This window comes from Aedes albopictus, chromosome 3 (genome assembly GCF_035046485.1).
Source record: "Aedes albopictus strain Foshan chromosome 3, AalbF5, whole genome shotgun sequence".
Taxonomy (NCBI): Eukaryota; Metazoa; Arthropoda; class Insecta; order Diptera; family Culicidae; genus Aedes; species Aedes albopictus.
This window is the reverse complement of record NC_085138.1, coordinates 98,678,766-98,703,765: the sequence shown is the minus strand read 5'-3', so window position 1 is coordinate 98,703,765 and position 25,000 is coordinate 98,678,766. Positions and strand designations below refer to the sequence as shown.

At 40.1% G+C, this 25,000-nt stretch overlaps 2 protein-coding genes across 2 annotated transcripts in view; one reads left to right on the top strand and one right to left on the bottom strand.

Moving 5' to 3' along the window:
• Positions 1 to 6: 6 nt before the first annotated feature.
• On the bottom strand, positions 7 to 1,169 carry LOC115253962 (uncharacterized). Its single transcript, XM_029854546.2, has one exon. The coding sequence runs from the start codon at positions 1,077 to 1,079 to the stop codon at positions 723 to 725; it is 357 nt and encodes a 118-aa protein (XP_029710406.1). The 5' UTR covers positions 1,080 to 1,169; the 3' UTR covers positions 7 to 722.
• A 4,754-nt stretch (positions 1,170 to 5,923) lies between these two features.
• Positions 5,924 to 25,000, top strand: part of LOC115256313 (protein ultraspiracle) — a 474,548-nt gene continuing 455,471 nt past the window's right edge. Inside the window, exon 1 of the mRNA XM_062856938.1 lies at positions 5,924 to 6,730. Coding sequence (XP_062712922.1) covers positions 6,712 to 6,730 — 19 coding nt within the window. The 5' untranslated portion in view covers positions 5,924 to 6,711. The remainder of the gene's footprint in view (positions 6,731 to 25,000) is intronic.

Below are 25,000 nucleotides of genomic sequence, written 5' to 3'. Positions count from 1 at the left end.
ACGGCTACGACGATCCGGAAGAAATGATCAAAACCTGGAACGAAGTACGGGCTGCAGGCTATGCCTAACTTCCACAAAATCAGACACGTCTTCTAGTCACACCACAACAGAATCGTACACGACATTTTTCCGAGGCCAAAAGGAGAATTGAATCCTGTTTGAATACACCACCCCCTATTAGGACGACAGAAGCATCCCACTGATGATGAACGGTGGTCAAGTAAAGACCGCAATCCTCCACGTATGTAGGCTATTTATTCAACGCAAGCATTTCAGTAGAGATCAACGAAGGTAATTGATTATTTATTGAACTTAGGTACATATAGGATTAGTAGGCATAGCAACATCAGTTTAATGGTGAAACATATTTGACAACGAGTCCTCTCTTAGCCAAAATAGGCCACAGGGTAGAGATTATTATTCTTTTTTATAGGAAAGCATTTCAACAAAAAGTTCATACCTATTTCGATCGTAAGACTTTTCTTAGACTGATTGTGATAATACCAAGGTTGCATGTGGTAGATGAAACAGAAATAAGGAATAAAACATCGTTTTTTTTAATATCCTACCAAAAATATTCGTAATATATTTAATGTAAAATGTTCAGCGTATTATAGTCATTCGTGCCTATTTTCGATTATCTAGAGAGAGTTTAATACATACTAAGTTTTTAATTCATCTGGGATTCAAAATAAAATACATAAACATCAAATTAAATCACACTAGCTAGTGGCTTCCTTCTTGGCGGCGGTGGATCTCGCCGGACAGCCGAAATCCTTTTCGTCCTTTTTAACGGACATCAGCAGAACGTGCATCGTGTCGACCAACTTGTTGTAGCCGGTTTCCGTTTCCGTCAGCTTGGTGTCCTGTTCCTCGAGCTTCCGGCGGTTTTGCTCCAGGGATTCATCCAGTGCGTTCAACTGTTGGCGCAGCTTTCGGATTTCCTGCTCGACCAGGGCCTTCTCCTGCTCCTGGGTGGCGACTCGGTCGGCCAGCTTTTGGCGCTGCGTTCGCAGCTGGCTGATGCACTTGACCATCTCTTGGTTGTGCGCCTGGAGCCGTGCCGCCGCTTCGAACATTTTCAGGGATTACTCTTTTCGCGGTGATTGTTCGGGATTAAATTTTGATGAAAGAATCGATTAGTAATGTCCAGAATGACCAGAAAAGCGTTGGATTGGGGACTACGAAGGTTGATGAGCCGGGAAACACTCTTCCTTCCTACGGGGTTTCTTATGGGAGTATGAGTGAAAAAAAAGCAAAAAATCTTCCCTCCTTCACTTTCTCACAGAAAATCGCAAACAAAATCATCACCTTCGTAGTCCCCAATAAACCGGGCAAGCTAAAAACGGCAACAATCAACAATAACACGAACGGTTGAGTAAAAAAATGACAAGCTGAACTGACAGCATAGATGTGTCGGAGTTATGAAATGTCATCTAGCTAGGGGTGTCCGCATTTGACTTTGCAATGAATTTTATATACATCCAAAGAAATATTGCGCAGTTCCCACCCAACTGGACCCCTTTCGCACTTAGTATAAGTGCGGGATCGTGAATAAAACTGCGATTTTGCATCGAATCGTTTCGGTGTCTTCTGCGCACTTATTCAGCACTTTGTAATGCATAAGTGCGCAGAAGACACCGAAACGATTCGATGCAAAATCGCAGTTTTATTCACGATCTCGCACTTATAATAACTGCGGAAGGGGTCCAGTGGGGTGGGAAATGCGCAATACTGTTGTACAGTCATGACCCGCTGGTTGGGGGCTTGATAGTTGGGTGGCCCTTTAGTTGGGGCTCCGTTAGTTGAGCTGTCAGCCAACTAAAAAGCACCTGGATGTCATAATTCAATGTCAAACTAAAAATGACAACCAATCTGTAATTCCGAGGGGCGAGCTAATGAGTTTTTGTTTTCTTAAACTTTACTGATAATCGAGAAGAATTTATATTTCGTATTTCTTAAAAAATAAACAATATGTACTACTACTTCAAATCAAATGCAAAACATCGGCAATCTTTATTATGTCGATCATTGAAAGCGTTTTGTGCTTGCATTTTGGTCCGGGTGGTTTCATAAACATCGATATTTTCACTTCACCAAGCACTTCACCGACTAAAAATGATTGAAAATAATTATTTCTCGCATTGTCCATATATGTATCTTGCAAAACGTATCAGTTTTGCTCTAAATGAAAAATAAATTGAAAAAAAAAAATACTTTTTACTTCCAACTCAAACATCATTTAAAAAAACAATGCACGCCCCTTGTGCTGCTGTCACTTCACCCAACTAGCGAATCGAATTCGTTGGTTGGGTGGAGGTTGTGGCTCAACGAGCGGGTTCTGACTGTAGTTCCTACCGAATCCGTGGTATTGTGGATTTACCGACTACTTGTATTCTACCGGTTACTTAAGTAGCCGTTACAAAGTAGCCGTTTTCATATAAAAAAGCCGTTTTCATATAAAAATCGATTGTCGCGTGTGGAGAAACTTCGGGTTTCAATCGCGACGACAATACTGCACCAACGAAACATTGTCAATATAGTCTATTTTACGAGCCGATTTTATGAATGAATTTTGACAGGATGTAGTGTCCAATAACCCGTGAAAACCAATATCATCATCAACATTGTTCGTAAAATGGCTCATTACCATGCGTGCGGTACCGTTGTCTGAAAACATTCTTGGATGCTACTTGATGTGCCCCCTGACCAAAGCAATTTAGCACATGAAACAGGGAGTAGAAAACTCGGCACACTTGATTTTGTGCCAAACGTGCCGATGCTGTCAGTTGATTCGATATATGTTATGTATCTGGCAACCTTTCTCTTGTTTTGATTTCGCTTGTGTCCTGATCCTAATTCTTTGTAATCATAGCCAAAAGGTTCGCTGATTCTGCTGCCTGTAAAGTTTATTTTGTGCAAAACACAAGGCAACACATTCCTCTCAGAACAGAGAAATATGCAGTCGATATCATGATTGCCAAATCTATCCTAGAATGTTTTAGGGATTCTTAAGCGAATCCAGGTGCGAACCAACGTTTGCGTCAGGATTTGTGCTTTCATCAAAACAACGCCTTAGGCATTCTTGCAAAGATATACGAATTTAGATTGTTCCGGCGCATAAAACCCTCCGCTGGTTACGTTCTTCTCAGGATATTTCTCTACAAATTGACGGAATAAAGAATAAATAATATTTTGACATTGGTTCTAGAAAGCCCAAAACTTCAGGTCCTCATTCTTGCCCTCTGTCTTGATTATAAGCCCCATCAGATCCAATCAAATCAGATTCCAAAAGATTTGCAGCTCTTCATTTCTCAGGCTAAAACATCATTCAAAAACCATCTGAAAACTCAATCATGCTTAGTTGAGATTGAAAGGTTATGAGATTCGGAATTAGATTGCAATAGCAACCCCCGGAATAGTTTATTTTTTTTTTATCAAAGTGTTGATATTTATGTACAAGTTGTCTTCATTATTTTCTTTGTTCTCCAGAAATAAAACAAAACAGTGTTGCCTGTTTGATGACAGCCAGCTTCATTAATGTGCCGAAAGTGTGCCGGGCACTTTGTGCCGAGTTTCTCACCCCTGGGTCATGACTGTATAAGGAATTTGATGACGTTTGGGTTAAGGTTCACCTTGGTGACAGATTCATATATTTGTATCAGTATATTTTCCACCACAGCATGCTATAAAGTCTTCATATGAGAATTTTTTCAATACTTTAGACGTCGTTGCTAATGACATGAATCCTGAAAATCATATTCATATATATGGAGATTTAAATCATAATTCAGTTGATTTCATGGTGAATGTAGATAATGAATCATTGTTGCTTCCTATCATCGGTGATAACGAAACATTGCAGCCAGGCGTCCCTGCTCTTTGTTCACCCCTCTGCTCTTTGTTCACTTTCTCTTTCAATTATTGCAATGTAATGGTACACTTTTCAACTATTTTTGTAGTACAAATCAAAAGACGATTGCTTTGACCATCGTCCAATGCAAGGAGACAATCATAATGATCCACTGCACGAATTCATTCTGGCCTGCTTACTCTCACAGAAAAATTTGACGTTTGAGAGGTGTCGACACCGCTCAAACGTCAAATTTCGTGTGAGAGTAAGCAGGCCAGAATAAATTCGTGCAGTAATCCATACAAATAAACAACTGTGATTTTAACTAAAGAGAGGGAAACCAAAGAGAGCCTCTCTTCTGCAGATAGGACCTTTAGACATGTTTGGCCTGATTTTTTCTCGTTAGATCTGTCTTGCCCCCATTGGCGTAGCTAGCTTTTTCTGTTTTCTTTCTCTCCTAAACAAACACGAGAAACAGCGGGATGCAAAAGAGTGCCTGTGCTCCCTCGCTCATCCTTTTCTTTCTCGTGTTTGTTTAGGAGTGAGTGAGAAAAAAGAAAAAGCTAGCTATGCCTATGCCCCTTAGGTCTTTTCAAAACTTGACGAAATGCATTTCTGGCGTTCGATTTGAATACCCAAATAAAACGGTATCATATGTCTAGCATACAGGTTATGATTTTCAGATTATTCATCTTATCATAAACTGGATTATAAATCGATGATACAACGAATCATATCGATGATTGATGTTATCGTTATTGAAGTTTCAATGATAGACCGAATAGGTCGTTAAGTATCGTTACCATTCAAAAATGCCTTTTTTCGCGAATGAAAATTTTCGGGAATTGTACATGTTACAATCAGTTTATCATTGATTTGATGATACAGCAAATCATAAAATAAGGGGCGAATATCTACTTTACCGACATGAAAAAAAAACCCTGCGAATTTTCGCCGGATTCTGTCAAATTGGTCTACCATTCAGAGAATCATTGTTTACTTTTGCAGTTTTTTTTATCTTTTCCTGGTGTGTTTGGGATTCGAACTGGTCGTGGTTTCCGATCATCTTACGCAGTTCCTCTCACGTTACTTACGTACTGGACCAAAGCTTAGAAGTGTTCGCGGGTGACTCAAAGCCAATAATGTTCTGAACTTGGTTGAAAAGTGGATGAGCAGACGGAAAACATGAAATTCAGAGGAACATCTGTGAATACATCAAGGACCTCCACTTGGTTTGGCCGGTAAGTTTGCAAGTGGTATCTGATCTGAAAGTGACCAGAAGCAGCGACTGCCGAGGGCTCCTGTTTTAAAGCTCCGCTTGCGGGCGAGAAAAGGGTGGTGCATCCACTCAAACATTGTAGATGGAAAATGGTGTATTACGCGGTACCGGATATATGTGACGCATTGTCCCTGTGACACGCAGTGCAAACCCAGTTTTTGTGCCAAAAATGCCAAATAGCTGCATTTTAAGTGAGATAACATGGCAGCTTACCGTGACGTCGTCCTAACAGCACCGAATATGATGAAAAACAGTCGAAAATGTTATTTTTGCCGCTGCACTTATGGGAAATTCTATTAAGTAACATTATTCATGTAGTACTCAACGTATCATTATTATAAGTTCAATGATACTTGAACAATTCTAAATGATTGCAGTTTTTCAACCCCAATCGTTTTATTATAAACCTATTACTATTTGTATTGTTATCATTGCACTAATGGACATCGTATAATATGAACGATGCCATAAGGCAATCTAGCGTTCATCACCCTTCTATCTCAAGCAGCAGCAGAAGATAGCAAATTTTTTGTTTAATGTTTTCATAGGGAAACGTTTCCCTATGAAAACAAACCTATCCTCCTCAGGAGCCAAAAAGAGAAAGGTGATTAAACGTCAGATAGCCTTATGAATAGTTTTTTCTATGCGGGTAGTTCGTAAGTTTACTGTGATTCCTATGCGGATTCGACCTATTCAAATCGACCGCCAGATTTTATCTGTTTATCGAGAAAATCCTTAAAGAATCCTTTCCGTGTCAGTTTTCGAAAATTATTCTCCATGAGCACCCCTAGCGTTTGCTTGTGTGTACTCGCGCGGATCGTCCGTCGTCGCGAACTTCGGAAAAACTTTTGTTTCGATTGTTGCCGTTGAAATTGTTCCCATTTATTGTTGCAGTGATTGTTTTTCGTTAATTAAACGTATCTATTGTGCCACCCCGTTGCATTTAGCCGGTAAATCTTCCTGAATTTACATCAAAAGTGCAATATTTCTCGTGGGACCGCAGCAGCCGATCTTCTGGAAGTTCATCGAACCCTTTCTCCGCTCCACCGCGACCAGAACTCGACGAAGCAGCGCAACATAAGTGACAGCATTTTCGTGGGAACGTCAAACGACTGACAGCATAATTCCGCGGACGCCGCCATGTTCGAATGATTGCTGGTGTTGGTCGGTCGGGTCGCGGACGGAAGACGACGACGACGACGTTTGTTGATTTTTTGGTGCCGTCGCGAAAATATTTTGTGGTGATCCAAGAATTTATCAGTGTTTTCCTATCTGTTTTATTGTAAAATTCAAGTGAGGTGTGTTTACTCAACGTGCGAATACCGGCTGCAGTTCGAACGGACCGAATTTCATCAGAACCAGTGTGTTTGCCTGCCGTTGCGCGATAAGTTTGGTGGCCTGATAAAAGATTGAAAAAAGTCCGGGACCACCGATTCCCGTTAGGTTTCTTTGCTTGGGTCTTGGGGAGGAAAATTTTCTCGCACCCGTCGTGAGTGAGTGAGTTCCAGTGTTGGATACCAGCCAAACTACGGCGAAGACGACGGCGGAGTTGTTTGCGTAACGACGACACTACACCAGGATGGATGCCAGCGATCGAGGTAAGTCATCCAGCGGATGGATCCCGGAATGGGTTCTATTTTAAGGGCGGACGGGACGATCGAGGAAATACCCGCCATTGCTCTGTGGCTACTAAGATGGTAATCTCAGATTCTACTTCATATTTTGCAACAAAAACCTATCATTGTGTATGCTCACTTGCAGTGCATATGCTGATTGGTTTTCAGCAGCTTCAGTGCGATAGAACTCGAGATTACCATCTTCAAAATCGCGAGGCAAATTGTTAGAAAGAGAGGCAAGATAGGAAAAATAACACGGCGTCCCGTTTCACCTTAAGGGGATCTAAGTGAATGGGTGACACCAATTTTTGTTGCACGCACTCTGGTGACTAGAGGTATGTAGGTAGGTACGTCGTCGGCTCGTGTTTCGCGTTGAAGCAGAAGCAGCACTTAATGTATGGGAATGAAGAGCAAAAAGTCGCGAAGGAAGAAGACACAGGTTTGACCTCGTTCGTCTCTTGGAAGCAAAATGCGGCAAGTTTTTGGCTTGTGGCGTTTATTGGAGGTTTATCGGTGTGGATAAAAGTGATAGCTATGAACCATTGGCAACATTATGAGTCATGTTTGAATGTTTGATTGATTTTAAAAGTTTGCTTCTGTCTTTCCAAGCATAGCCGACTACCCCCATACGAAATACTATTGCCACCGTACATTAATTAGAACAATATGTTTTTGTAGGGTATCGCGCCACTTGGGCGGTGATTCTATATTCGTCTGTTTGCCACTATGACTCAGTCAATTTTGAACCAATCGACTTGAAATGTTGTACACGGGTAGATACTATACCTATCTCACCACATTCCAAAAGTTGTGCCAATTGGTTCAAATTTGACTGAGTTATAGTGGAAAACAGACGAATATAGAATCACCGCCCAAGTAGCGCGATTCCCTATCTGTTTTATTTTTGCAAATTTTCTGCAATATTCTATCAAGGTTTTCTTGGAACAAACATTGGAAGAAGTCAATGGAAGATTCTCTGAAGATTTCCTTAAAAAGTTAGTCGTGAAATTTCTTGTACAACTTTTTAAAACATTGTATACAAACTTGATTGCACACGTCATAGAGAAATATATGACAGAATTCCTAGCGGAGTCTGTAGAGGTATTCACGAAATAATTTGTATAAATAGGTGGACAATTTCCTGAACATATTCCTAAAACACCTAACACTAAAGTTAAACACCTAAATACTAAAACACTTCAAATATTTGTATTGTATAATTATTTTGTTGAAAAAAAATGTGAAGAAGGGAAAATGTGAAAAATGTAGGATCAAGATAGCTCAGATCAAACTTCAGCATTAAAGAACAGCAACGATCAATCTTTACAGACTTCCCTGGCCAAGTTCGCAGGGTTTGACGGTATTAAAGTGAAGGTTATTGTAATGTAGTATTCTTTAGTGAATCATATCACCTTTTTAACACTTTAATGCGCCTCCAACGGTTCATCACGAACCGGCTGCTGCAGATGGAGTATGGCTGATCATATGTTTTTCCATATTCATCAGAAATGCTCGATAAACACGGAGGGACCGCCGGGGCTCAATAGATTCTATACCCAAGCAATAGTTCCAAGTTGGTTGGATTTGAGAAGGTTTTGAGGATCGTTACAAATCCTACTAGAAATATAGGTTTTGTAACAGGTTTTGAAAACTTTTTATTGCCAGTAGACTTGAAAATGCTGTTTGGGCTTTCTTTCCCACGTTTTTTTTGGTTGATTTTGATTTACTACTAAATTTACAATAATTTGAGTAATTTACAATAATTAAATATATTTAAATTAGTAATTTTATCAAAACAAATTTGTTTTTTTTTTTTAATATTACAATGATATCCAGTAATATTCTCTTTATATAAATCTGGTAAAATCAACCGAATAGTAGGAAGGAAAGTTGCAGCACATAACAGTGCTGATAGATTCGAAGCTAACGTGCGAACAATGGATTACTGCACGATACTACTGGCCTACTTGCTCTCACACATGGTTTGACGTTTGAGCGGTGACGACACCGCTCAAACGCCAAATTATCTTTGGGAGTGAGCGGGCCGGCCCAAGTTCGTGCAGTGGACCATACTTTAACACTTTATTGACGTCAATGCGTTCGACGTGACATTTTGGACAAAAACTGATTGTTTCTAAGCTGAAGGACGTTACTTGTGTATGACTAGGCTGACATTTCTAGGTTACGGGGAGAAAATGACTTGGTTTATCTAGGTAGGATCGATAGGACAAATGAACGGATGGGCTCTGTTTTAATAGTTAGGTTGTTTTCGTTTCTCGTATCATTGGAAGCCCATGCATGACATGTTCAAAACTAGTGTCTATCATTGGGGATGGCGCCAGTGCTGTAGGTGGCTACCAACATAGGTGTTATCGCAGTAAAGGTTGTTGTCTTCAATTGGTATTTGACCATAATTATTTCAACTATACATTTTACATAATATTTCTTGGAGATAGCATAGGCACAGTTGTCAACATAGACAGCATTTTGTGTTATGTTATTTCCAAGAAGTAATAGCAAGGATATAAACATTCCTGGTGCTTCAGGTTTCGCGGGTAAAGATTTATTCTGATAGCTTCATATGCTTCACATGACTGAGGGTAGACAGACATGACAATACATCTACGGGAGGGAAAATGCAATATTTTGATTAAAACTACTTAGGTACAATGTAAAAACTAGTGTTAAATTGGGCAACATAGCCTATTCCGTCTAAACATTGGTCTTGGTAGAGATGAAATTTGAATAACGGGTTCAGCCTTGACAATCAAGCTGTCACGCAGCTCCAACTGAAAACCCATAAAAAAAAAAAAAAAAGCAACGATCAATCTTTACAGACTTATGCAAAATGGTACAGATCAAGCGGCTTTAGTCCAATAACTTTCTTTTATAAGGGGAGTTTCTATCTAGGAAACATTGTGAATCCGGTGTTTGCTTCTTTCAGTAAAAATGAAATGGCAAACTCGCGTGTCATGCCTCGAGCCTGTGTGCTTGTCAACAACGCAATCGTTGCTACATTTGTCTCTGAATTCACCACCAGAAATGTATGTGCTGTCACGATTGATGTACCGTGACCGGCCCTTATTCTGCGCAGTCCCTAATTCTGCGCACTTTCTCGAATATACTACAAAATCACGGACGCTAGTTCAATATCAGCTTCAAATAAATTTTTTGAATATTGTTTCAATAGTAATGAAAAAGTTTGTGAAGAAAAATTTTTCAAATCAACGATCATTATTTTACGAAAAAATAAAATGATGTTGCAAGTACTGGAAATTGCCTAAAATCTTTGTCCATTAGCGAAGCTGCTAAAAAGTTGCCTCATGAGCTGAAGCATTTTGTGACATAAATAATGAAGAGAATGTCTGCTTTTCCATGCGCATCCTGTACTGCAGTCTTCGAGGAATCAGAATCGGCAAAAAACAATTGAGTTTTCTTCTTCTTTTCTTAATCTTCTTGTTCTTCTTAGGTGCGCAGAATTAGGAACCGATATTAAATAGTGGTCCTAATTCTGCGCAGACATTTCAACACTAAGTTTTTAACATATAATTAATAAACAAACATCATATAAATGCTACCATAGTTATAACTAGGATATTCTATGTTTCTAGCAATTCGGTGAATGTAATTACGTCTAAACTTTGAAGGCTAATTTACGATTCTTGCGATTCTTGCATTTCTGATCTGATAATTTGACCGGACTTGTTTTAAACATTTGCTATCAACCTCGGGGAAATTTTATGTATGCAAGCATTCGTCAAATGCGATATATGATGTGAGTTCACATGGAATTTTCTTAAACAGTGGAAACCCTGGAGTTAGACCAGAAAGAAGTCTCAGTTTGCAAACAAAGATTGTGCCACCTTATAATGGCGAAAAAGTTTATATTGCCTTAAGAAATGAAAGTTAATTTTACTAATATGTGCATATGTGGATAACTTAAAAGCTTTACGTAGTAGTATTCGATATTGCTAATGCTACAAAATCCTTTTGTGTATTATGATTGAAATTCCCTTTGCCTAGTAATCAAAGTAGGTACATAGTATCGTTGGGGACATGCAAAGTTCCAATATGGTCGTAATGTCGTACAAAAGTTGGAAATGAAGAATTCAATTGAATTTCATCTATGAATCATGTTCTCATTACAATTTGTTATCTTTTTGGAGTTTTTCCCATGTGCGCAGAATAAGGAACATTCCAAAAAAGAGTGCGCAGAATTAGGAACAAAAACACACTTTAGAATTTTCATGATTTTACATATAAATTGAGTGTTTTGTATAAGAATGATATTTTTCCCTTATTAACGAAGCTAAAAACTATGTGCGGTCAAAAATTCAGCCAAATCGGTTCGATTTGGAATTTGTTACAGCTGATTGAAATTGAAAAAGTCTTAGGTGCGCAGAATATGGGCCCTCCACGGTATCTACTGGAAACCTCAACAGGGAATACGTATATTGTTCGGTTTATTTGCCGCATGATGAACCATCCCCAACGGATGCTTTCAAACAAGTCATCGCATACTGCACTTCAAAAGTCCTTCCGCTTGTTGTTGGCAGTGATGCTCACCATATCATCTGTGTAGCTTAGACTTTAACTTGAGAGGCTCCAGGTTAATGGAGTAATTAACTAGTTCAGATCTTGGATTACTTCACATAGACAACCGCCCAACCGGTATCTGCCAGAGAACAAGTATTAGACATAACGCTTTTCTCCAGCAAAAATAGTCAGAAGTTGACGAATTACCAGATAAAGCATCTCTATTTGATCATCGCTACATCTTTTTTGAACATTTAAATGTTACTTCGCAAACTTTGCGTTTCAGGAATCCCTGGTCAACCAACTGGGATCTCTTTACTGATTTGGTTGCGACCAAATTTCATGGATACTCACCATCCATTGACACCCCAAGTGATTAAAGATGATGCCGTTGATATTACAACGGCCCTCATCATGGAAGATTTTGAAGAAGCTTGTCCTCTACGGTCTGCGAATACCACAAGAGGAACCCCTAGGTGGAACTGTGATCTGGTGAAGCTCAGGAAACAATGTAGAAAGAGTTAGAACGAACGACGTCCGGCTGGTTCGGAGGCTTAAGGGTCGGTTCGCAGGGTAAGAAAGCTCTCCGGTTTGCTGAACGATTCGGCTAGAAAAACCTTTGTACAAATGTTTTCAGTTTGAGTGAAGACAGACGGTTAAACCAAATCCTTGCGAAATCTAAGGATTTTCGAGTGAACGAACTTCGTTTGTTAAATAGCGATTTCACTTCCACAGATGAGCAAGTTCTGGAATCTTTATTTAGCTCACACTTCCTCGGATGCGTGCATATTACATCTTCAGATGAACATGATGTCTTTTCTTGTAGTTATGAATCTGGCTTCGGCGCGGAGTATTATAACTATAAAATCGAATGAGTGAGCATTAAATAGCTTTGCTCTTTTCAAATCTCCTGGATCAGATGGGATTTATCCTATTTTGCTTCAGAAGGGATTTGATTATTTCAAGCATGTTTTGAAAAAACAACTTGTTTGCAGTTTTGCCACAGGGTAGGGGAACCAACATATTTTGGACACAGCAACGCGCCAATAGTTTTTGGACAAAAACAAATGGAAGTGTCCAAAATATATTGGCGTAACGCTGTGTCCAAAATACGTTGATTCCCCTATATTCCCAAATCCAGGCGAAATATTACTGTAAAGTTTATTCCGAAAATGGGTCGAGCGTCGCATGGAGAAGCAAAGAGTGTCAGACCTATTAGTTTGACTTCTTTTCTTCTGAAATTCTTAGAATGCATTGTAGATTAGCACATCCGTGATGTTCATCTAGCCAACGTGCCTCTTCATGTAAACCAACATGCTTACCAATCTGGAAAGTCCACTGTGACGCTTTTACACAAGGTTGTTTGCGATATCGAGAAAGCATTAGCTCAAAAGCAATTTTGTTTGGATGTTTTCTTCTACATCGAGGGTGCCTTTGACAACGTGCCTTTCGATGCCATGTTGGAATCCGCACGGGTTCATGATATATCTCCAATGATTTCCAATTGGATTCATCAAATGCTTAAAAACCGACATCTGTTCCTGAGATTGCGTCAAGCAGCGATTAGGAAATTTAGTGTTTGTGGATGCCCCCAAGGGGGAATCTTATCACCACTTTTGCGGAATCCCGTAGCAGATACGCTATTGAGGCAACTCAATAATAGCGTTTTTCCTACTTATGGTTTTGCCGACGACTACCTAACATTGTTAGTCGGTATGTGCATCAGCACCCTATTCGACCAGATGCAAAGCGCCCTTCAGGTAGTTGAGGGGTGGTGTCGCCAATATGGCCTTTCGATAAATTCGAGTGAAACATCTATTTTTCTTTTCACGGAAAGGCGAAACCGTAATGGTAATGGTGTTCGATCTTTGCGTCTCTTTAATTCTGAAATCGATCTGACTGAACAGGTAAAGTACGTTGAAATTATTCTTGATTCCAAGCTTTCCTAGACACCTCACATTGAGTTCAAAATCAAGAAAGGTTGTATGGTCTAAACCTCAAGTATATCAAATGGATTTACATAACTGTTGTTCGGCCAATATTGGCGTATGGATGTCTTGTGCGCGGTGGCAAAAGGGCGACATGAGAACGATCCAATCAAAGTTAGGCCATCTCAGAAAGATGTGCCCTATGGCGATGTCTGAAGCGTTTTCTTTAAGTCCCACGGTAGCATTCGAAGTTTCCTTTGACGTTGCCCCCTACACATTTATCTCAAACAAAAAGCACTTTCTTGCACTTACCACCTATGAGTACTCGGTTTACTAGAGGAAACTCCTGTAAACCGCAGTTCAACACACACCTCGTTGTTTCCACTTTTGGTGAATTGGGGCAAAATTGTTTTTGCTCCAAGTGATCTTACAATTGCTTGTAATTTTCCATATAGGACATTTTCCACGAAATTCCCTTCCCGGGAAGAGTGGACATCTGGATATTTGGAAAGAAGTATTTCAGACGGCATCGTATGTTACACTGATGGCTCCCTTCTCGAAGGTCGAGCAGGTGCTGGTGTTTATTCTCGTGAGCTAAGGCTGTATCTGTCTTAATCACTTGATCACTTGATAGACAATGCACCGTTTTTCAGGTCGTAATCTTTGCTCTTGCAGTGCAATCGACACTTCAGCAGCACGTAGTAGGCAAAGTAATATATTTCTGTTCAGATAGCCAGGCTGCTATTAAAGCACTTGCTTCGGCCAACTTGCGAGTTTAGTTGTTGCTTGTCGAACTCAAATCGAGGAGCTAAATTTAGCAAACGCTGTTCACCTTCCATTCTTTCATCGCTGGTTGATAAGTGAGTGGCCCTGAGCCAGCTATTCCGGTATCGAGATGATAGAGAAAGCTTCAGATTGACACCTAGTCTGCTAATCAGCACCAAACACATTGGAATAGTTGGGAGTTATGTCGTCAAACAAAATTGTACTGTACTAAACCATCTTCAAGGGTGACGAAATATCTTACAAATCTGTCAAATCAGAATTGCAGCATGCAGGTCAAAGCTTTGACTGTCCACTGCCAACTCAGCTATTACATGGCGAATATTTAGCAAGCTGATTCATTCGTATGTGATAGCTGTGAATCCGATTAGGGAACTTCTCATCATTTGATATGTAACTTTCCGTTCAGTTTTTGCGACCCTCGTTTTCGATTACTCGGTAAACACTTATTAAGTAAAACTCACTTCAGAAACCTGAATCTTCAGGATATTTTGTTGAACTTATCTCGCTGTAGTGCTCGCTATATGTTCTCTCGCTCTCTTCACGCTATATGCATTATTACAGTGCCCTTTTCGGGCTCTGTTCGCTTATGGGTTTTCGACAATCAATACCCTCACTTTCCTTGGATTCCCATAAAACATGGGACAACTATGCTGCGCCCGGCAGAGCTTGTTTAACAACTTCAATAGCACGAGCAGAATATTCCCCCTCTTGTTCGAAGCTTTGGAGATTTTGAGTTTCATGTAGGGTAAAAACACAAGACTTCGCCTTTTAAAATTCTGCTCTAATCTTCGCCACTTCATGCATAAAAAATGGAATTTGTATGGAGGGGGCAAAGACTAGAGCAGTGGTGAAGTCTAGTGCTTTCACCCTAGTTCTGAATATGCTTCCAGGTCATATGGAACGAACACCAGCGAACGGCTGACTGTTCATCGTGTACTCCAGCGAACGGAAGTGTCTTGACATCTCTTGCGAATAATAACCGCTTTTTCTCGATGTTCCCCTGGTGCATATCGGACAATTATCGCTTCTAGACTTATCGAATCCAATTTCTTCCGCAGCTGAGGTGAAATCCAAGCGAACTATTTACTTTCAAATACTCGCAATTTTGAAAGATTTGGCTTCTGATTCTGCCATAGTTCCACTGAAGTTTATTGATCCTTCAAGGCACTTGTCGGCCTTCTAATCAACAAATATGTTGCAGCCAGCTCCGCTTCATTCCACAGGTTTCTTGGAACTTGAGACTCTGTCAGCATAACCAGGACTTTCCCGATTATTGTCTTGTTGAATCTTTCGGAGACTCCATTTTGTTGTGGAGTGTAAGCCACAGTTGGTTCAACTTGAATCCCTTTGGATGCGTTAAAACTTCCTGAAGTATTAAACAATACTCACGGCCTTTATAACTGTCACTTTTGACATCTTCAAACTTTTTGCTGCAGTTACCATTGCTTCGTAGTTCCGATTTTTATTCGAATATTTTAGATTTCCTTTCCAGCGTATACACCGCTGCGAAATGTGAATAGTCGTCTATAAAGGTGACAAAATAGCGGGAATCATCTCATGCAGCCGGTGTTATTAGGCCGCATACATCCGAGTGGATGAATTTCAATGGTCTTGAAGAAGGACACGCGTAACGGCCTTGGTAACAGTTTCCTGCATTGTTTGGCAACTACACAAATTTCACAGAATGCTAGTTCGTCAGATTTTTCAGCATGCCGGTTACCATACTGACCAAATTCGCGCTTCCCAGATGACCCAATCTACGGTGCTATAGACTTATATCCTCGACTTGACAGACAAGAGCGAAACATTTTTCATAGTAGACGCGAGTCTCGTAGAGTTCTCCGCGAACAGATCGCAATTACTTCAGTTTCATGCACCATTTTCGCTACTTTTCTCCCAAACGTTACCTTGATGTTTGCTCTAGCCAGTTTCTTTACCGAAAGAAGATTTGGTCGTAGATCTGGTACGTACAGCACGTCATTGGTGATTATTTGCACTCCTAAGCGGTTAACTCCAGTGAACGTTTCTTTATGCCACGCTCATCGTGACGTTGATTATTATCGGCCGGTCCAACTGCACGAGTTTCTTAAAGCAATTCTTCTCGTCGAGCTTGCACACGATTTTCATCTGTCGCCACACTCCTATCGATCAGGAAGGGTACGGCTTCATCTCCACTGGCTGTGTTGGATTCAGCTTGAAGCTTCACTTGGTGGTACTTTTCCATGTGTCCTTTCTTGTGGAAACTTGCGCCTCTTCTGCTTGTTACCAGCAAACGCCGCAGGCTTCTCATAGGAGTCCAACATCCGATCGCTCTTCTTCAATTCTCCAGCCAAAAGCTGTTATTGTACCACGTCGAACGTTAACTTGCCATCGCCGAAATTCTCCAATACAGTGAATAGCGAGTCATAGGATTCTGGGAGGGTTGGATTCTTATAATATGGCTCCGGCAGACTTCAATTGTCGGATCAAATCGTCAAAGATCTTGAGATGCTCCCTAACCGACATTCCTTCAGACATCTTCATGCTTCGGAAGTTGTTTTAAGACCAATGTTTGGGATCATACCGACTTCTTTGCGTAGACGTTTTCAAGAGTGCTCTAAGTTTTCTACGCGATCAGGTTCAGCATTTCGTCGTAGATAAATGCGATGATATGACTAGCTACCGCAACTGTGGCATGCCGTATACCGTTTCTTTGCGTGAAACCCCCATAACATCATAGTAATGAATTCTTAGTAATCGTAGACTAAGAATTTTTATTAACTTTCGTATTGGTTGAGACTTAAAAAACGCATAAAAAGAAAAAAATATTGCAAGAGTAACGTCAGCTATTCACTTATGACTATGATCACCAACAAAACTTGAAACAGGACGATTTTTGCGTACCATATCATGTGTGCCACACCTAAGTGGCTCAAATAGGGTGCCTGTAGCAGTCATCACACTACCTAAGGAAAACTACTTCTACAAAAATAAGAAGAAGACCGGCTAATTTCATCGATATGTCAAATGATTGATTTGTTTTCATACTTTACAGGAAAAATATAAAATCTGAGCCAAACCCACTTTTACTATTTATGACGGCGTGTGCCAATGATAGGAACCCTGTACCGGTTATGGACATACTTTTTAATTTCGGTTCCACTTCGCACTATTTACATGCATTCCTTATGGGATTTGCCATAACTGGTACACTATGGCGAAATAGGGTGCAAGGAAGCCGAAATTTTAAGGAAAATGATTTATTTCTATCATAATTTGAGGAAAATGTGAAATTTGAATGAGTGCAATCATATTATATGAACGTGATCTATTGTACACATATTTTTTCTTGATGATTTGCATCGTTAAAGGTTGAAAATCAACTATGGCGAATTTGAGGTACTAACTGGTACACTGAGCCTATTTCTCTTTTTTCACTATCTCACTCTTATTCGCTCTAATTCAAACTTTTTATTTTATTCCTTTCTCCTTCAAAATGGAGTAATCCCGCAGGAATATTAAGAGAATTGTCTGTAGAAGTTCAGTCTCAGAAAACATTTCAGAAGAAATACTAGTAGGAATCCCTCAAGGAATCGCGTAAGGAATCCCTCTGTGAATTTTGGGAGAAATACTTGAGGAAATCCTTTTGGTAGATATCCCTAACAGAAATCAATGCAGGAATCCCCGCAGGAGCCATGGCGGAAATGCCTTAAGGAATTTCGAAATCAATCTTTAAAATAATTCTTAGTAAAATCCCCGAAGGCATCATTGAAGAAATTTCGAAAGTAACCCAAGAAGAAATCCCTGATTGGATTCTAGAAAAATCTCTAAATAAATCATAGGAGAAATTTACAAATAAACCATTCAAGAGTCCTAAGAAGAATTGTTGAAGAAATGCCGGGAATAATCGAAGAATGAATCCTGAAGGATCTCTGAATCCTTGAAGAAATCTCTCATGAATATCCTGGAGAAATTCTTGTACGATGCTATCTCTGAAATTACCTCAGGGTCTCCAGTTAGCCTAGTGGTTAAGGCTATGGATTGTCAATCCGGAGACGGTGGGTTCGATTCCCGTTCCAATCGGGAAAATTTTCTCAACTCCCTGGGCATAGAGTGACATTGTACTTGCCTCACAATATACAAATTCATGCAATGGCAGGCAAAGGAAGCCATTCAATTAATAACTGTGGAAGTGCTCAAAGGACACTAAGTTGAAGCGAGGCAAGCCAAGTCCCCATGGGAACGTAGAGCCATAAAGAAAAAATCCCTGACCAAATTTATCCAGGATGCTCCTCGAATTTGTCATCCAAATCCAATTACCCCACATTCGATATTACTTTCTGCCAATCTACATTTTTAGCCTTTTCCTCCTACGCATAGCGATTTAAGTTGTCTCTCCCAATCTATTACTCCAATCCCACTACCGGTGGGAGCAACGAGATAAATCGAGAAAGCATTATATCTGCAGGCGTATAAACTTGGGGTGAGGAGTGCAATTGACATTGTCGTCATCATGTTTCTCCATACCGCATAGTCGTTTCTACGTTGTTGGTAACATCCTTGACACACTTCCTGAAAATTTCTCTGGGCCCTTCCGTCTGTCGTTTCTTTTCCCAGTTATGGGGGACGTCATTAGACAACGTTGTTTCACCATTCAGTTACTCAGTTGGTGGCTGGGCAGAGAACTGAGCCTTCAGGCGAAAGTTTGCCCTTCATTTGAATTGTCCTTTACCTACACTACTGCAAATAGGTGATTAAGAAGAGTAGCGATGGTGATAGTGCAGGATGTCATGTTGCGGGGAAGTCCTTCAGAAGTCTTGAGAAGATGCATAGATGTCGGTGCCACCATGCTCATTTGCATACAGGTTGCAGTTTAGAGTATATAAAATATGTCAGCGTAGCAAGTTGGTTCTCATGTTCAATATTAAGTTGACAAAGCATACACTTTCAGTTCATTTAGTCAACGTGATGCTTGTTTTTTCGAACATTCACAGTTTGATTAAGGACAAGGTATTTGGAGTACATTGCTCAAAATTTCTAGAGCACCGTTTTTTTAAACCGTTGAACGGATTTGGATTAAAATGCATCACGCTGTTGACAACCACTGAACAATTAGCGTGATGCATTTTCATCCAAATCCGTTCAACGGTTCTAAAAAACAGTGCTCTAGAAATTTTGAGCTATGTACTCCAAATACCTTGTCCTTAACTGTTTCAATCGTTTCCAGAAAAATCTTTGATGAAGACATATAAAATTTCTACCGAAACCAGGCCTTTTATTATGAAGAATGTAGAGCAATCATCTTTGAAACGACGAACCTTTTTGCCTCAGCTCGGGCCATAATAAATCAGCAAACTCTGATTTGGACGAAGAATCTCGCCGCAATCTGTTCTCTTTTACAAAAAAAAATCGACACAAAACATCCCTCGTTGCTGTGTGTAGGTGAGCCACTCCACTATCCAGCATCAACCGGCGCTATCCGAGTTATTCCATATGCGGAAATGCTCCATTCCCAAGCTCTAGCATCAAGACGACGTCCTCTCCATGTTTGGCTGAGATTTTCTTCTTCTATAGGCATAAGCGAAAACGATGCACACTGTTCCTTCTGATGCTGATGATGGACGTGTGTTGCCACTTCTTGCCGCCGCTGCAACTGTTTCTGCTTGTTGCCATCGGTACAAACACAATCGCATAGCACGAGCAGTTAACCCGAGTAGAAGATAATCTGAATTAATTTACAAATCTGGCGTTCGTTTCCATGTCCGTAGAGGACAACCGGTATTATTAGTGCATTCATCGCCTATCTGACCTTTGCTGCTTCGCCGTCAGGCCGATGTGCAACTCTACCGCCGTTTCAAATGTTCTGACGATAATGTCCTTGTCGACGGCATAGCACACAAATTGACCGGATTTCGTGAAAACCGTACTCCGACTAGTCGCATTACACCAGAGTGATGTTGAAGAGTGGATGGAAGATGATTTGGGGAAGCACTTTGTGACAGCACATGTATTCTGGGAAGAATTGCAGGAGGAAACCCCGAAATATTTTCAAGAGGAATTCCCGAAAGATTTTCAGGAATCCCCCAAAGAAAATTCTTGAACGAACTCCTGGAAGAATCCCTGAAAGAACTTCTGTACCAATTCCTGAAGGAACTTCTAGAGAAATCCCTGATGTAACTCCTCGAGGCATCTCTAAATCCTTCTGGAAGAATCTCCGAAAAAAAACTCCAGGAGCGATCCCTGGGAGAATCCCTAAAGGAACCTTTGGAGGAATCATAGGAGGAACTCCAGGAGTAATCCCTGAAAGAACTTGTGCAGGGGAATCTCTGTTTTATCCTGGAGGTATACCTGGATCCTTCTCTAAGAATCTCTAAAGGAAATACTGGAGAGATCCCTGAAGGAGCTTCTGGGGAGATCTCTGACGGATCTTCTGAAGGAATCCCTAAAAAAAATTCAGAAGAAATCCCTTAAGAAACATCTGAACGAATCCCTGAAACTTCTGAAGGAATCTGTGAAGAAACTCCTGGACTCAGTGGTGTCGCGTAAACCTGTACACCGACCCTAAAACTTGCAATTGCAGAGAATTTATGATCAAAATCGAAATTGAAATGAGGACTTGTCCATAAACTATGTAGACTCTTAGGAAGGGAGGGGAGAGTCTGACCTAAGTCTACGCTCCATACAAATTTCAAATATTGTGTATGAACAATAGTCTACGAGGGGAAAGAGGGGGTGGCTTCTTAGATGACCAAAAATGAGTATACGTAGTTTATGGACAGCGCCTGAGTGAAAGCAGCTATTCTCGTCATATTCTAATTATTACAAGCAAATTTGTTCAGAAAATTGAAGACTTTATAATTGGGGCACAGGTAGATTTGAAGTTAGGAAATCGCCACTGTCTGGACAAATTCCTGTAGAAATTCCTGAAGGAATCCTTGGAGGAACTCCTAGACTAATTTCTAAAGGACCTCCTGCAGGAATTCATGATAAAACTTTTGGAGACATTCTTGTTGGACCTCCTGGAGGCATCCCTGAAAGAATCTTTGATGAATACCTGCACACTCAGTTGAGCTCGGCTAATTTCCATTCTTTTGCCGAGATTCGCACAGCCGAGCGCTCAGCAATCGCAATTTAACTGAGATATCAGCAAAAAGTCAAGTTTATGCATAGCAGCACCCATGGGTACCGCCGGCAATAAACATTAAACGTCAAGCGTTTAGCCGAGATTTCAGCGAATGAACTTTAACCGAGATTTGCACAGCCGATCTCGGCATTCTGTTTTAAATGTGTGAAGGATCTCTATTGTAATAGCTGAGGGAACTTCTAAAGGAATCACATGCATGAAACACCTGGATGCATTCTTGAATCCTACTACTAACTACTGAGGAGATCCTTGAAGGCACTACTATTCTGCAGAAATCGAAGATTCTGAAGGAAATCCTGGATTAATCCCCGGAGGAATTTCTGTAGAAATACCTGGAGGAATTTACAAAAGTCTCCTTAAAAACTTCTAAAAAATCACTGAAAAGTCTCCATGAGGCATTTCGAAGGAATTTTAAGAGGAATCTCCGAAGGAATTTCAGGATGGATCCTTGAAGAAATTCCAGGAGAGATCCCAGAAGAAACTCAAAGGGAAATTTTACAAAGATTTTCTGTAAAAATCCATGAAGGAGTTCCTGTTGAAATTACGGAAGGCACTGCTGGAGTAATCCCTGAAGGAACTCCTATCGAAATACCTGAAAGATCTTCTGAAGAAATCTATGGTAAAACTCCTACAGGTATCCCTGAACCCTTCTGGATGAATCTCTGAAGGAACTTCTGGAGAAATCTTTGAAGGAACTCCTGAAGAGATATCTAAAAGAACTTCTGCTGAAATGCCTGATAGGATTGATAATTTTAGAAAAAAAACTTAGGGACAGACTTGTTAGAATCCTGAAATGGCCGCCACAATGGCCGGCTTTGGCACCTACTCACGATTTTGAGCGCACAAATCTCTTCGTAAACAAAACTAGAGCACCTGATCTTCTTATTTTAAGCTTATTAGAAGTGAGCAAGAACAGAATAACAAAATAAACTGTTGTTTGAAGCTTGCTTCTTGAGATTTGTGCGTCTGTAGTTTTGATGCACTGTTGAAGCGGGATTTCAAGACGTTTGTCCTTAAAGGCATTTTAGGAGGATGCTTTGAAAGAACTCCTGTAGAAATCGCCGGAGAAACTTCTGGTCTAATCTCTAAAGAAACTCCTGTAGGAAACTCTGAAGGATTTTCTGTAGGAAGAAACTTCTGCAGAGATGATGATGAAATTTGATGAAACATTAGAAAAATACATATTTCTCGTATTTGAATGGACACCCCAGATTTTCATTTGGATTTCTTCAGAAATTCCTGTTAAGTGTCATCTACATAGTTTGCCTAAAACATAAAAAAAATGGACACACCACAGTTCCATTTACCAGACTTTAAAGTGTAAGAACATACTGTTTACAATTTCAATATCATAAAGGCTTAACTTTAGCGATTGATTCCTTTTGGTTGATTTTCTCTTGATAGATTTTTTTTCCAAAAACACATCCGTTTTTGGATAATCTCATAGTGATCCTCTAGAGCTCGGTTTTGACTAGTGTCTAGACCTGCACAAGTAACCGAATATAAATAATTTATTTTCTCTTTCGGTAATTATCATATTATCAAAATCGATGATAACAAATCAATTATTGCATTCAAACTCTTTTTAAAGTAATCGTGAGAATTTTTCTTCTTAAATTTATATAAACTTAATTTTGTTCGTGACAAAACATTTTTAGCGATTCAGTATTTTTGTTTGACCGTCAAATTAATAATAAAATAGTTTTTATATCCGTGAATAAAATGACAGCTCGCCCGTTTTTATAGTGTTTTGTTTATGTTATTTTGTATTAAGCGGAAATTTTATTCTACATTTTAGTTAACTGCTACGCAGTCTTAGGCTTTGAAAAACGAGTTTTATCATTTAGCCGACGTTTCGATACGGGGGTAGTGTCTTCCTCAGGGGAAACATAAATATTAACGTTTTTGGTCAAAAGTTTTATCTTACTTCAACTGTCTCGTTTTGTGTCGTTTTTTGGTACATGAATTCGGAATCACTTAAACAGTTCAACGGTATCTTGGCAATCAACCGTGCCAAACAAAACCGTTGAATTGTTTAAGTATTCCGAAGTCATGTACCAAAAACGACACTAACCGAGACAGTTCTTGGTTAAACAAAACATTTGAGCAAAAACGTTAATATTTATTTTTCCCCTGAGGAAGACACTATCCCCGTGTCGAAACATCGGGTGAATAATGAAACTCGTTTTTTTAAGCCTTACCCAAGTAACAATGAATGCTGAAGAGAGTATTAGCTGAACAATAGCTGGTTAATGGTGTCAATGGCTGAACACAATGACAGTCGAATATTGGTCTGAAGTATGGCTTGTTCAATCTCTTTAATCAGCAATTCATAGATGGCTGAATATCAAGTTGAACAGAATATTATTCATCTGGGTAACCAGCTTTAAAACATACACCAACATGCAGAATTAATCATCTGTTGTTCAACCTTTAATTAAATAATTTTTGACAGCTGACCCAAGCATGGTTTTCGTGAAGTCCACATATTGCTTCTTCAGCCTCAATACAGACTTAGTTCAACTTATGTTCTTGACTATTCAGAGACAACAAGTAATGCTCTTGTTTTTGAGGATAAGTATACAATTGTATGTGGTGTATTGCTATGGTGAGTGACTATAAATCAGGAGGTTCGAGTTCAATTCCCAGTTTTCCCACAGAGTAATTCATACATTCCTCGACATCTCTTCTGGAAATAGACGCAGCTAATGGTAAAAATAGAATCTCGAAAGTGTTCTTATTAATTTTTACACAATTAATAAATTTAATTGATTACTGATTAAGCGCATATTAAGCCTTAAATCAGCCTTCTAATTACCCCCAAATCAGCTAAGGGTTGAATAAAATCACCAAAATTAGATGTTTAGGAGCTGAATAAAGGATTGTACCTCTTCTGCCCATATTCGCATAAGTGACTTGTGCTCAGCTTTTGTTCAAATGAAGCCTGATTTAAAATAGTTGGAGAAACGTTTGTACAGCATCAAATTGTTACCTGGGTAGACTGCGTAACCAATAGAATCAATCTTACAGTCGATTTCAAACAGGAAATTTTATTTTCTACTCGGGTTCCGGGTAGCTACCTTTCCATAATAATAGCGACTCCAGTGGTTTGTTGTTGCCTACCACTGACTGTGCGGATGCACACCAGCAGAGGCATTTCTTCGTCGTACCATCAATGCTAGTCCGGTCTGCGATGCTCCTCTTCTGGTCCGCTCGCGCTGCGTCCAAGCCCCCTAAATGGGTGAGACTTTTCAAGGTTAACCTGGTCTCGCCGCGATCGGCTGGTTTCGCGTGCAGCACCAATACTTTGCCCCATCGTCGTCGTTGTTCTTGCTGACGATGATGATCAAGATTCAAGAGCTTAAATAAGCCCCATGTGAAAGGTGGCCACCACACCACAACAGGCCCCGTTCGGGCTGCTTGCTTGCCGATCAAGCGAATATGATAATGGAAACACGGAGAAGAATGACGTAGTTGCTCGATCAATTACTTTCAAAATTATCGCGCGCCCCGGCGCAGTTGTGGATTCACGCAACTTCCGATCGAACGACGCACGTAAAGCCACCACGACACCAGCCCAAAATGAAAGCCCGCATCCATTCCATTAGCATATATTTAAAACTTCAAGGTCAACCGGTTTCGCGTGGAGTGCAATTTTTCTCCCATTCAGCCCGACGACAACGACAACCGCGGAATGGCCATTGAAGAGCCAATGCTCATTCAGAGCTTGATTTATCTCGCATTCTGGAACTTGTTACTCAGCTCTTGAAAGCGTCGATTACAGGGCTGGTAGCGAGTTATTGAAATCAATATCACCAATTGAATTATTTCATTATACTTACTGTGCGGAAGCAAGCATCAAATTGCATTTTCAGCCAA